The sequence below is a fragment of the Periplaneta americana genome, chromosome 12, assembly GCF_040183065.1.
Source record: "Periplaneta americana isolate PAMFEO1 chromosome 12, P.americana_PAMFEO1_priV1, whole genome shotgun sequence".
NCBI lineage: Eukaryota > Metazoa > Arthropoda > Insecta > Blattodea > Blattidae > Periplaneta > Periplaneta americana.
The window spans coordinates 150982096-150996747 of NC_091128.1; the positions used below are offsets into that span (position 1 = coordinate 150982096).

Consider the following 14652-nt stretch of genomic DNA (forward strand, 5'->3'; position numbering starts at 1 on the left):
GTGTTGTTTGTGTGTTGAGATGTTTTTGTAGAGTGTTATTTGTTCTGTATGCGATGTTGTAGTTTAATTTCTTGAATGAGGTTGCAATTTTATGTGTGTTTTTGTTTTCGTATGTTAGTGTGATGTATTTTTTGTGTTCTTGTGTTTGTGTTGTATTCTTCTGTTTTTTGTGGTTTTTTTTTGTCTTACGTATTATGTTGTCTATTATGTTGGGGTTGTATCCATTTTCTTGTGCTATGTATTTGATTGTGTTTAGTTCTTCATTGTAATCCTGTTGGTTCATTGGTATGTTGAGTAGTTGAGTAGAGAACTAAACACAATCAAATACATAGCACAAGAAAACGGATACAGGCCTAACATAATAGACAACATAATTCGTAAGACAAAACAAAACCACAAAAAAACAGAAGAATACAACACAAACACAAGAACACAAAAGATACATCACACTAACATACGAAAACAAAAACACACATAAAATTGCAACCTCATTCAAGAAATTAAACTACAACATCGCATACAGAACAAATAACACTCTACAAAAACATCTCAACACACAAACAACACAAACAAACAAATACAACCACACAGGCATATACAAACTCAAATATAACACCTGCAACAACTTCTACATAGGACAGACAGGCAGATCATTTCAAACACGTTACAAAGAACACATCACAGCCATAACAAAATACAAAACACCTCCACATATGCAGAACACATCACAAATGCCAACCACACCTACAGAGAAATCAACACAGACATGGAAATACTGCACATCCAACCAAAAAGCCAGAAACTCAACACACTAGAACAATATGAAATATACAGACACATGAAAACACACCCCAATGATATTCTCAACACACAACTCAATTTCAAAACACATATATTCTTTGACTCTACACTACGAACGCACCCACACAGGAAACAAGGGGCGCCAAGACCAACAACGACCAGTTCCGAAGATGACGGAAAATAGGTCGAAACATGTTAACAAGGTACGTTAAAATTTAACACAAGAAAGTTCTTATCATACATATTCCAAAGTGATACAGTGTTAAAAGTTGTGTAATCAAGATGTGTAACATCCATCTTACCAACTTAGGGGTGGAAAGAAGACATTAAACTCATAGGCTATAACACGCTTTGAAGAAACTGTTATTGTACTGTATCGTATTGTATTTATTTACATTCCATAGTATTACATACATCACTTCACAGCTAGAATATAGAACATGTGAAAAAAAATCTTAATACTATAAAGTCTTAGTTATTAAGTCACAGTCTAGTTGAAATATATACGAAGAGTTTTACAATATAGTCTACTAGTACATCACAAAGGTTTAGTATGACTACTTAATACAAGACAGAAATATTTATGAAGCGTTGTTGAATGTCATAAATTCCACATATGCAGAACACATTACAAATGCTAACCACACCTACAGAGACATCAACACAGACATGGAAATTCTACACATCTAACCAAAAAGCCAGAAACTAAACACACTAGAACAATACGAAATATACAGACACACAGAAACACATCCAAATGAAATTCCCAACACACAACTCAATTTCAGAACGTACACACTCCTTGACTGTACATTACACTACACAAACACACCCCCACAAGAAACAAAACAAAAGGTGCCAAGACCAGCAACAACCAGTTCTGAAGATGGCCAATAGCAGGCCGGAACATGTTAACAAGGTAATATAAAATGTAACACGTGAAAGACACATAATACGTTTTCCGAAAAGTAGTTGTTTTATTCTTTGGCTGTTGACCAGTTTTATTTTTAATAATATCCCAAATACTAGTAGTTTTAATTTTATTATCTGAATTTCTTTATTCAAATGTATTCTTTTTGCTTCTTTTATATCTTTGAAAAAATATGTTTAGTAATTCTTATACCTATTCTTTCTGCCATTTCTATAATACTACTACTTATTTATTATATCTACTCATTATTGTACAATTATAAATATTCACCATAGAGCTATTACAATTCAATCCGATTGAACAGTCCCTCAATATTTAGACCACTGAGCTAACTTATCACTACCGAAACAAGTATAGAGCATAAAATATGCATTACATGCTTTCAAATAATTAGATTAATAAAAAATAGCGCCAGATTAGACACCACTTTCTGAAGAGTGGAAAATGCTTCATGTTAGCTATCTCAGCCTAATTCGGAATGTAATTTTGTGTTTGCTGGGCAGTCTCCTCCCCTTCACATTCCCTACTTGGGGTTGACACTTACAAACCCTCACTGGTGCATAATGAAGATAAAAAAAAAAAACATTAAAACCAATGAAATGCATAGGGATAACATGTATTGATCTTGTATTACATATCTGCTTCTATGGAACATCACAGTTTAAGGTGAAGAGGAAGAGAGAGAACAAAAAGTTGAACTCTTCTGAGAGAAAAAATATGTCTAAACACTCAGCTTACACTCAGACAAGCAGTGATCAGAGCATTAGAAGAAAGGCAACCAAGTATCTTTTGTTTTGCTTTTTAGTACATTGACACCCATAATCAAAATAAATCACTTGAAACTCAATTGTCAGTCACTGGCAGAGGTATAATACATACAGAAATGCATATAGAGTGTTATACTTGGTTTTTGAAAGATGGGACATGACAGGAGCGTTGCGATCGGAAAAACAACTGAATGTCACATAGCGTGGCAGGCCTGTTGCTATGGTAACAACGGTTGAGTTGCCAAACTTACATTTTCCATATGGCGAGTGCTTAATAGCTCTCTTGGCTAATTTATTGTGCACACAATATTAGCATTGGCACGTTTCGTGTTTGATTCTCTGTCGATTTTTCTATTGTTTTCTTACCTTCGCGTCAATTGTCAATGAATGTTTTAACGTCAGCCATCTTGACGACAATTGCTAGCTACCATCAGCTGGCAGCGTTGTTGTCCATATTGGCAACATGGCACTGTAGTTCCAAGCTCGGCCGCTTAACTGTCATGTCCCATCTTTCAAAAAAACAAGTATAGTTGGAACACCAGAGGAAAAAGACCTTTGGGGAGGCCGAGACATAGATGGGAGGATAATATAAAAATGAATTTAAGGGAGGTGGAATATGATGGTAGCAGTGGCGTATACTGGTTTAAGGGTCTGGGCTACCGCTGACCCTATTATTACGCAAAATATATTTTAAAATCCCTATAATAAAATTCCTTACCTATTTATATGCGAATTCCAGACGTCTTGATTGGGACGAAAATACTTTGATGACTTCGTCATTGAAATTACAGTTGGGCCGGTAGCCCGCAAAATACGCCCCTGGATGGTAGGAACTGGATTCATCTTGCTCAGGATAAGAACTGATGGCGGGCTTAGGTGAGGGCGGTAATGAACCTTCCGGTTCCCTAAAAGCCATTTGTGTTCACACCTGTGGAGTAATGGTTAGCGCGTCTGGCCGCGAAACCAGGTGGCCCGGGTTCGATTCCCGTTTGGGGCAAGTTACTTGGTTGAGGTTTTTCCGAGGTTTTCCCTCAACCCAATATGAGCAAATGCTGGGTAACTATCGGTGCTGGACCCTGGACTCATTTCACCAGCATTATCACCTTCATCTCATTCAGACGCTAAATGATCTAAGATGTTGATAAAGCGTCGTAAAATAACCTACTAAATAAAATAAAGAAAGGCATTTGTAAATAAGTACAGTATATGGCTCACCCCAGCCCATAATGATTCTCCTGGTGTCTTTTGTTTTTACTAAAAATTAGTACTTTTTTTTTTTATATACTTGTGCGTTGGCTATTCTGTAATCTCGCAGGGTCACCAACCCAACAGTTCTTCGCTAGAGCTGGCTTTTTTTTTTTTTTTTTTTTTGGTGTGTGTGTTTAGCGGGTAAACTTTAGGTAAAATGTTTACTGTTTTGAGAGGATAAAACTCTGATCCTCTCTGATATAGAAATTTAGCGGGTCACTTATTAGCACACTCATCAGGAATAGAATTTGACTTTACATTGACATACCAATTTAGCGGTTTCTGAACTTTCATAGTGTGTTTTAAGAATCATGTTGGCGACACTGTAATCGTGACAGACAACAATTTTGAACAGTTGAAAATATATTATTGTCGTTTTCTTCAATATACTGCTCAAAATTGGAAGAATTGGTTTTTACACTTTATTCACGGAAGATCTTCTTGATAACGGTAATTTTATTTAATAATTAGTGGGATGGATTTAAGATTTACTTATTATTTGCAGTATAATATTTAGCTAACCTTAATTAGGTTATTATAAACCACATGTTATGTATGATTTTTGTTTTGGTCACAAGAAAATAGTCTTTAGTTCATAGAAATAAGGAAGAAAAGAGAAAGTAAATAACAAAAGAAAAAATAAAGCTTAAAAATGTTAAAACGAAATAATCAGCATTTGTCTATTTGCATTTTGAAATTTACTGCAGCCACAATGCAAGAACTCAGCACGATATAAACTTAGTTTGTAATTATATGGTCCCAATGTTTTTTTTTTTTATTTAACGATGCGGATAAATTTCAGAACACTGATTCCTTCCTTTCCCTCTTACTTCAACATTCCAACCTTGTGCGCACAAAATAAATTACTGGCACTGAAGAAGTGCCATTTCGCAAGCATGGTAATGCGCATTCGACAAACGCAGACAAATCTACTCTTTTTAGTATTGTAAGATATAATTGTCAGTGAGGAATCCGTATACTGAAATTTTCCCACATGCCAGTAAATCTACTGACATGAGCCTGTCGCATTTAAACACACTTAAATGCCATCGACCTGGGTCGGGATCGAACCCGCAACCTCGAACATAGAAGGCCAGTGCTATACCAAGTATGCAACCGAGCACGACTGATCCCAGTGTTAACCCACAATGAAATTTTACAGCCTCCTCATGAATAGTGGCTCTTCAACATGGAAAAAATTAAAATAAAAAAAAATGTTTAAAATTTTGAAAAGGGGTCAAATTTCACTCTCCCCTCTTCTTTGAACGTTGTTTTATATATCAAATTAAAGTCTATTAAGGCTTTAAAATCAATCCTAGATGAGCTCTCTAGCATTAATAGTTTCACAAATACTGAACATTTTGTAACACCTTGTTCACTGAAAAATTGTTTTTTTCCCCCTCCTGATTTTAAAAAATTAATTTAAAAAAGTTGTTAACTCAGAAAGTTTAAAATGTTGTATTTTTAATGTGCTTCATGGATACAACTCTCATGCCAACTAAGTATTATAAAAATCTGGTACATGATTTGCTTGATTTGACATGGAATGATCCTTCTCCAGAAGCATGTTTTATTAATTCTTATACTTACATAACCCATAAATAAAGCTGTTTGTTTTTGTGACAGATGTGACAGCCATATCAAGACAGGGCTAAGAGATAAATAGAATATAAAATTCAAACTTACCAGTTACGAAATTCTATGTGACTGAAAACCAAGTACCGGTAATGTTCTTCTTCTCACATGTGTTAAACAAATGACTTCACAATTCGTTTTATGTTGTTAAACTTTTCTTGCAAGAATTTCTCCACCTGATGCAAATCTTTAACTCAAAAATATTGCCCTAAGCAATGAGATTTAGGGAAAATATGATCTCTATTGCATTATTCAGCACTATCTCCTATGTGGGGGGAAAAAAAATCTAGACAATAATATAAACGAATTTATTTAAATGACTATTATTTCTGTTTTGTCTGAAGCTACTAAGAAAAATGTGTTTTGGATTATATCCTTATAGTTTCATGTGGACTATCAAATAAATAGATAATATAAATATCTATCACAAACAAAATTCGTACACATCTCACCAGAGACTATGAAAATGTATATACTTACTTACTGGCTTTTAAGGAACCCGGAGGTCCATTGCCACCCTCACATAAGCCCGCCATTGGTCCCTATCCTGAGCAAGATTAATCCAGTATCTACCATCATATCCCACCTCCCTCAAATCCATTTTAATATTATCTTTTATGTACAAAGAATCCCGTTCCTAATTGGTGATTAATGTTTCCTTCCCCATAATACAACAAGTAATCGCCTATTTGTGATATGCCATTTCCATCTAACCTAACCTCTTGTACTCCCACGAAGTCTATTCTATATCTAGCGAGTTCTTTTGCTACTAATGTTACCCCTCCTGTTCTATAAAGACTAGTTACGTTCCATGTACCAAATCTTATAACCTTATTCCTTTGCTGTGGTTGTGCCGGAGAATCAGTCCCATTCCGAGGCTTATTGTTAGGTTTCGTAACAAGCTGTTTTTTACGGTGATGGGTTGTTAGCCCTTCGCCCAACCCCAAAGCTGGAGGACCACCCCTTATTGGCTGTCCGCGACTGCTTATTCAATATATTCGCAGCTACCCCCCATATCTGGAGGCCGTCTCCTCTGTCCGCAACCTGAGGATGCGCCATGCCGTGGTGATAGGGACCCACAATACATGGGAAAATGTATATATCAATATGAAAATTTCCAACATTCCAGGGATATTATGCACAACGTATTATGCAGGACAAAATTGGAATGCCACTGAGTGATGTAGCACTGCTATTGTATTTTCGATCAACTAACATAATGCAGATCATTTGCGGTAGGAAGTATTTCTTGTGCAAGAGGTTGGCAACATTTTCGTATTATGTAATTGTGAAGTCATTTGCTTAGCACATGAGAAATGAAAATGGTTTTGAGTTACATAGAATTTCGTAACTGGTAAGTTTGAATTTTACATTTTATTTAGCCTATCTCTTAACCCTGTCTTGACATGGATGTCAAAAACAAATAGTTTTATTTTTTTTGGGTTACGTATTCTTGTTTAGTCAACTGTCCGATGACAGGTCTGAACCTGACAAGTGATACCAAGAAGGCACCACTTATTTGGCAACTAGGCCAGGAGATAATGGTGTAGGGTGGCCAGTTCTTTTAAGAATTAATAAAGCATGCTTTTGTGGACAGGTCATTCCGCAGGTATTCTACCAATGTCACTAGCTTTATTATTTTTCAGAGACTGAATTATTACTTCTAACAGTTCCATTTCTGCCTGAATTATAATTTCATCTCCTACATTTTCATTAAACTCCTCAAACTCTACATAAATTTGCATATATTCATGTAGGAACTGACAATGAGAGTTTTTGAGGATGTGTTTTACCAGTGTGTAGCTACCTGTTGTTTTCTTTCCTTTAGGTTCAGTATGCTGAAAACAGAAGTCAATGGTAAAACTCCTTCGTATATGGAACTTGCAAAATGGAAATTCCTACTGACATTACCTGATCACTATAAGGATAGTGACTTGCAAAGGAAACTGTTAGCAGGCATATGTGAAGGCAATATGGCTCCATATTACACTGCTGTTTGTGCAGATCTTAACTGGAATGTGGATCATGCCTTATTAGCAAAAATGCAGGCCGCAAATAGAGAGAAACTCCTAGAATTCGACAAAGAAAATGATTCTGGAAAATCTCGTGATGAGGAAGAGCCGAGACTATGGCAAGAAAAACTAGAATATCTCTCTTCTATTGGTGATAAGGAGGCAGCAATGAAACTCGCTACAGAGAAATCACAGGATACGTCATTGTCCACAAATTGTAGGTTAGATGCTGTTTTTGCTATGTTCAGGATTGCATACTTTCATGGTTGTGATAGAGATGGCATGAAAAATGCCATTGACAAGGCTGTTGGACTGATAGATGGCACTGGAGGTGCCGGTGGGGATTGGAGTGCACGAAACAAATTGAAAGCTTATGAAGCAATTTGTAGTCTTGGACATAGAGATTATGGTAGAGCAGCGAATCTCCTGTTGGATGCTGTTCCAACTTTTGAGTCATATGAGTTATTGGATTTTGGAACTTTAATTCGATACACAGTTCTGTCATGCATGATTGCTTTATCTCGCTGTGAGCTGAATGAAAAATTGAAGAATAATGGAGCAGTGATGCAGTCCCTTCATGCACAGTATCCTGATCTCTTAAATTTTTACAGATCTCTTGATTATGGTCGATATTCAGAATTTTTTGTGAATCTTGCAATGATTGAAACTTCTATGAGACTTGATCATCTTTTACATCCACATTACCGACACTACATTCGCGAAATGAGACTTAAAGCCTACTCACAACTCCTTCAGGCATATCGTAGTCTTAGTCTTAAGAGCATGGCTGAGGCTTTTGGTGTCACTGAGGAATATGTTGAAAATGAAGTTGCTAAATTTGCAGCTTCAGGAAGGCTTCAGTGTAAGATAGATCGGGTTGCAGGTGCAGTGGTAACGAATAGTTATGTGAATGATGACAAAGCTGGTACTCAACTTCCTGAAAATGCTCCTGAAGCTACTTATCAGAGAGACATCATGTACCAAAACACCATCAAGCATGGGGATCATTTACTTAATCGCCTAAAGAAACTGACAAGAATCATGGACTTCTAGGAACTCTATTAATTTCTTATTGATTGAAAAGTTCATATCTTTTGTATCCCGGTATGTATTAAGACATGTTCTATGTGTGAGTCTGTGAATAAATTAATATTTGTTATAAATTTGCCAAGTCTGTTACAGCTATAACTTGTGTGTTAAATAAATAGTATTCATTATGTTAAGTTAGTTTTAAGGATTTTTATTTTCTTAATGAAATTGGTTTTGTGTTAGTACCAAATTTCTTCTTTTTCTTTTGTTGCAAGGAAACACAGATGTTAGGTCCTTTTTATAATGACCATACTTTTAATACCCATTTTATTATGTCCATTACATAAAAGTCCATTACACTATGTCCATAAATATATGTCCAATGAAGTATATGTCCACTTTATTTTAGTCCAATTGCATAAATTTTATGTCCACATTTTTACGTCCACTACATGATTGTACAATACATTATGTCCATTTACAAATTTACTTAATTTCCGTACTCAATCTCTTCTGCCTGTTCATCTTCATACAGCTTCAGATGATAACTACTAGCTTGGAGGTAAGTTCTGATGTGTCCTTTGTTGTAGTGGTTGTAATTCCGGACAATCTCTTCTACTCGACTTAAATTTTGTAGGTATGATCTTTTAATAGGAAATCGCACATTCCATTGCCTGCCAAGCAATTGGATTATTATAATTTCATTATTCCTTTGGTTTTTCTTGATAAATTCCATGAATTTCCAGACCAACGCGTGATGTGTGACGATGTGTTTCTGAAAGCGGTTGTGCCAACCTTCGACTACGTTAGTTGTTCGATGTTGTCCTGCCAGAACCTGGTTATAAGTGTTCCATATTTCAGTTGCCAATCTAGGTGGCATTGCTCTTCTTCTTCTTCATCTTCCAGCAGATTTTCCTCGGATGTAAGTTCTTTCCATGTACAATGCTAAATCCATTACGTCAGGCTCAGTATTATCTATAAGGCTATCAAAAAGAGCCTGAACATCTTCCAGTGGTACAAAAGGAATTGACATGAAAATGGACTTAAATAAAAGTGGACATATATAAAAGCGGACTTAAATAAAAGTGGACATAAATGAAAGTGGACTTAAATAAAAGTGGACATAAATGAAAGTGGACTTAAATAAAAGTGGACATAACATTCATGGACCCAAAAAAAAAATGAATGCACATAAAATGTGGACATAAATGAAAGTGGACAAAAGTATTAGAGGACATAAGTCATATGGATATGGTTTCAATGGACTTAACGTCTTGGAAGCATTGCAAGAAGTAGACCTGGTCTCTTTTTATGTGCATACTTCTTGTCATCTGGCTCTTGGTCTGCCTAGATTTCTGTAGCTTCTAGGTTTAAAATTTAATACGTTTGGTAGATGTTCCTTAGTATACATTCATACCTACTAGTTTTTCTTTTCTTAATTTATTTTTGTCTTTAAACTGTAGATATTCAACTCTATAGATATCTTTACTTCACTTTGTATCTAAAAATATAGTTGTTGATCTTAAGAACTCCATTTCAGTTTATTCTATTTTGTTTGTTTGTTTTTTTTTTTTCTGATGTATTCATTGTTAATTTTTCACGTCTCTAATTTGTCATAAGCACTGTCATCACTTTGTAGAATTTCATCTGTATAGTTTTTAATATCTTGTGCTTTGAGATTCTCCTTATTATTGCATTCATTTTCCTAAGTGTATACATTTTTATATTCAGATCATCATGCACATTAATACAACAGATTAAAATTTAGATAGTTAAAACTGGAGACTAGTCGAACTATTTTATCATTTATAGCCATCCTACATGGTACATGGTTTTTAGAACTCTGAAAGCCGTGATCTTTGTTTTAGTGACTAAAATGTTTATGTTGAATGTCGCCATCATATCTCTCAGGTTATTACCATATGTACCGGTACGTGAATAGTCCGTGCCATTGAATAATCTGCACACCCTAATTTTACGAGAGAAAATAAAAAAAAGGCTGTAATTTGTGTTTTATTTACAAGATATTAATCCTACATAATGATATACTCCAAAACTAAATAAAATATCAATTTGTCTTAATAAACGCTGTGGTTTGCAAAGGGAAGGGTCCTGTGAGTCGTTTGTTGACAATTCAAAAGAATAGTTGGACTCGCAGACTGGGAAGAATCGTTAGAATTGATTTGTAATGTATGATTGAATTGTTGGAATTTGACTTCTGAAAAAGAATTGTGTTGCCCAACTCTACGCCTCATAGACTGAGGTGCGAGGCCAGACAGTGCTATAGTATACAGAATCCAGTGTTTGAGACGAAACGATATCAACCTTATTTCAAATGATGCATGCATCCCAGTTTTTCTTCACTAAATTCCGGAAAAAATATGTGCAGAGTATTTGTGTATTCTCCTGAGTTCTGAGAGTATAGTATACTATACTATACTATACTTCTTATATGATTATGACATAAGATGTTTGTGCAGAGATCCGAAGTATAGTATAATATACCTGCATTTGTGCTCTAATTGTAACCTGCAGAATTTTTTCAGAGTTTTTCCTCATTTCAGTGACTTTTTTAAAGTGTAGATTTATACTGAACTTTAAAAATAAGACAACAAATATCTAGGACTCAAGGAGGGTATATATGGTAATTTCTCTCTGTAATCTGTTCCTGTTTTATCAATGATAAGACAATAGTTTTCAGCAAGTATTTATTTAATAAAATTCTTTCCATGAAACCATTTTTTCACTGCTTGTAGCTTCATCATTGTATAATTTATTGAATAAGTGCTGCCGATAAGGGACATACCTGTTTAACTTCTTGATTTGTTTCTTCTGTTTTCTTTATAACCCTCATGCTATTGTCAATTTTTATTTTTGTGTTCCTGTACAAGCTCTGTGTGATGTTTATCAAATGTATGGGATATCCTTTATCTTCTATTATATGCCATAATTTATGTATTATTTCTTTATAGTCCAAAAATAAAACAAAGATTGGTAGGTTAAGTACCAATAAATACCAGATTTAATTATAACAGGTGTTTCAGTGAAAGGACTTTTTTTTAGAGTGAACTGTACTTCTTGTTGTTTAGTCAACTGTCCAAAGACAGGTTTGAACCTCACAAATGATACAACAGTGCACCACTTATGAGGCAACTAGGCCAGGAGATAATGGGATAGGGTGGCCAGTTCCTTTCTCCCTCCATTACATACTTCTCCAATTAGCTACTTGTTACACTAATCAGACTTCAGATGTATACAAACAATTGAGGACCGTTTTTGCAAAACTTGCTAACTGAAAAAACTAAATTTTACAGGAGAGACAAAACACTATAGTAAGCAAGTTTTGCTGTATGTCTCACTTATAGCAGAAAACAAGTTTTGAAAAAACGATCACACTTTGACACACTACAATGAAGAGAAATAACCCAATTTTACTAAGACGCTTTGAACATCATGTAGAGGCCTGCCTTATGTTAACGAATCCACCAAAATCTCAATTTTGCAGTTAGCAAGTTTTGCAAAAACGGTCCTCAATTGTTCTTCCTCTGACACATGTTAACAAGTGAGATGTACTGTCTGATAATAAATGTACATATCAGCCAGAACCTCAGTCAAAGGTAAAACTTATATAGTAAGTAGATGAAATAGGGAAATTCAACAAATATAGAAAATTAATACCAATGGTATATCTTTTATGTTAAGAAGAACATTATTTTATTTTGTGAAAATTGTGTGTCACAAATGGCTTCCATTTCTGCGATGACATTCCATCAGCCTGCTTTGCAGATGCTGGAATAGCATTAAATTTCTCCCAAATCCTGTCTTAGTTCTTCAGGGTTTTGTGGACAACTTGAACATAAATTGCTCTTCACACAGCCCCAGAGAGTAACGCACAAACAAATCTTGGGGGGACTTGAGATATCAAGCAATATCCCTGTATGGAGATAATGTGATTCACAAAGAGCTGACTCACAGCTGCCATAGGAATTCTAGTGTGTGATGTGGCGCCATCATGTTGAAACCATGTTGGCTCCTCCAAGGAAAATCTTGCAAGTTTCAGGGTGAGAAAAGTATTAAGAATTTGTACATACCGAGCAGCAGTCCTTGCTGTGGTTCTCCCTTCCTTATCTTCACAAAAATAATTGCCAATAATCCTTTGTAAAGAGACTGTACGCCACACTCACATCTGATTGTGTAAAGATCGCACATGTAGTTGTTTAATGATTTTTTGGGTCCAGTAGCAAATATTTTGTTTATTAACAAAATTGTTTAAGTAAAAATATGCGTCAATAGACATCCCATAGTTTGCTTAGAAATTGGTTATTGTCACCATCTTTGGCTGTTAAAAATAATAATCTTAACCTTTATTAAACACAAATATGTACAGGTTTCAGCCATTTTTTTTTTTATTTGTTCTGGAAGCCTGGCTCGGGACCTTGCAGAGTGAAGATGATTGTGAAGTATGGTGAAATGTTGATGATAATGGTGAGGGAGAATGGAAGAACCCCGAGAAAAGACTCTCACATCCGCTTTGTCCACCACAAATTCCTACGTGATTCAGAAGGGGATTGAACACGAGTTGCCACAGTGAAAGGCAGAGAGGCTAACCACTCTGCCATAAGCGAGATAATATATATATATATATATATATATATATATATATATATATATATATATACCTGTGGCTTGTGCAGCAAATGCTGCAAACTAAGTTCATTAGACGTTCAAATAAAAATTTTTCAGATTTATTTTCTATGAAGAATGAAGAAAGTTATTTGCTTCCATAATAATGAAACATACTCCCTCTGAATGGTTTATTTTTATGCCAAATACCTTTTTCTTGAACTTATCCACCTTCAATTTTTGAGTTTCAATGCGAAAACGCAAGTTACAATGTCTGGACGATCTGTGGGTTTTTCATGTGAGAGTAAAGCAATAGCTATTTCAGGTCATTGTGGATTGTAGGTGAAAGTTAAACAAGATCAGGTTTGCTATACTTTCGAACAACAGACATAGCATCTTGGTATAGCTTCTGAATGTAGAGCTTGAAATGTAGAGGGTAAAATCATTTTATCCTGCTAAGAGATCTTGCAGAAATGATAGGGAGACTACAAAATTTTGTAGGTCTCTTATTTTATCAGTAAGTAATACCTTTTGGTCTTTCCTTAGGAATGTAATTTTTGCGCTCTCTCAAGCCAATACTGAAGACAGTGGCGCATGTAAATATCTACACTACACTGCCATTAAGTATATGAAAAAACCAACCCACTTGATTAATAACTATAAAAAATATTTGACTTTTAATAACAATATTATTATCTTACGTAAGTTTTGTAGTCCAATATTCTTTTGAGAAGATTAACTCCGTATGTAGATGAAATTATTGGGGATCATCAGTGCGGTTTTTGGCGTAATAGATCGACTATTGATCAGATTTTTTGTATTCGACATATAATGGAGAAAAAATGGGAGTATAAAGGTACAGTACATCAGTTATTCATAGATTTCAAAAAGGCATATGACTCGGTTAAGAGGGAAGTATTATATGATATTCTTATTGAATTTGGTATTCCCAAGAAACTAGTTCGATTAATTAAAATGTGTCTCAGTGAAACATACAGCAGAGTCCGTATAGGTCAGTTTCTATCTGATGCTTTTCCAATTCACTGTGGGCTAAAGCAGGGAGATGCACTATCACCTTTACTTTTTAACTTCGCTGTAGAATATGCCATTAGGAAAGTTCAGGATAACAGGCAGGGTTTGGAATTGAACGGGTTACATCAGCTTCTTGTCTATGCGGATGACGTGAATATGTTAGGAGAAAATACACAAAAGATTAGGGAAAACACGGAAATTTTACTTGAAGCAAGTAAAGCGATCGGTTTGGAAGTAAATCCCGAAAAGACAAAGTATATGATTATGTCTCGTGACCAGAATATTGTACGAAATGGAAATATAAAAATTGGAGATTTATCCTTCGAAGAGGTGGAAAAATTCAAATATTTTGGAGCAACAGTAACAAATATAAATGACACTCGGGAGGAAATTAAACGTAGAATAAATATGGGAAATGCATGTTGTTATTCGGTTGAGAAGCTGTTATCATCCAGTCTGCTGTCGAAAAATCTGAAAGTTAGAATTTATAAAACAGTTATATTACCGGTTGTTCTGTATGGTTGTGAAACTTGGACTCTCACTCTGAAAGAGGAACATAGGTTAAGGGTGTTTG

At 35.1% G+C, this 14652-nt stretch overlaps 1 protein-coding gene across 1 annotated transcript; it reads left to right on the forward strand.

The window, feature by feature from the left end:
• Nucleotides 1–4062: 4062 nt before the first annotated feature.
• On the forward strand, nt 4063–8557 carry LOC138711013 (26S proteasome non-ATPase regulatory subunit 6-like). The gene is made up of 2 exons (XM_069842285.1): nt 4063–4197; nt 7211–8557. The coding sequence occupies exon 2, from the start codon at nt 7218–7220 to the stop codon at nt 8445–8447; it is 1230 nt and encodes a 409-aa protein (XP_069698386.1). The 5' UTR covers nt 4063–4197; nt 7211–7217; the 3' UTR covers nt 8448–8557.
• Nucleotides 8558–14652: the final 6095 nt, after the last annotated feature.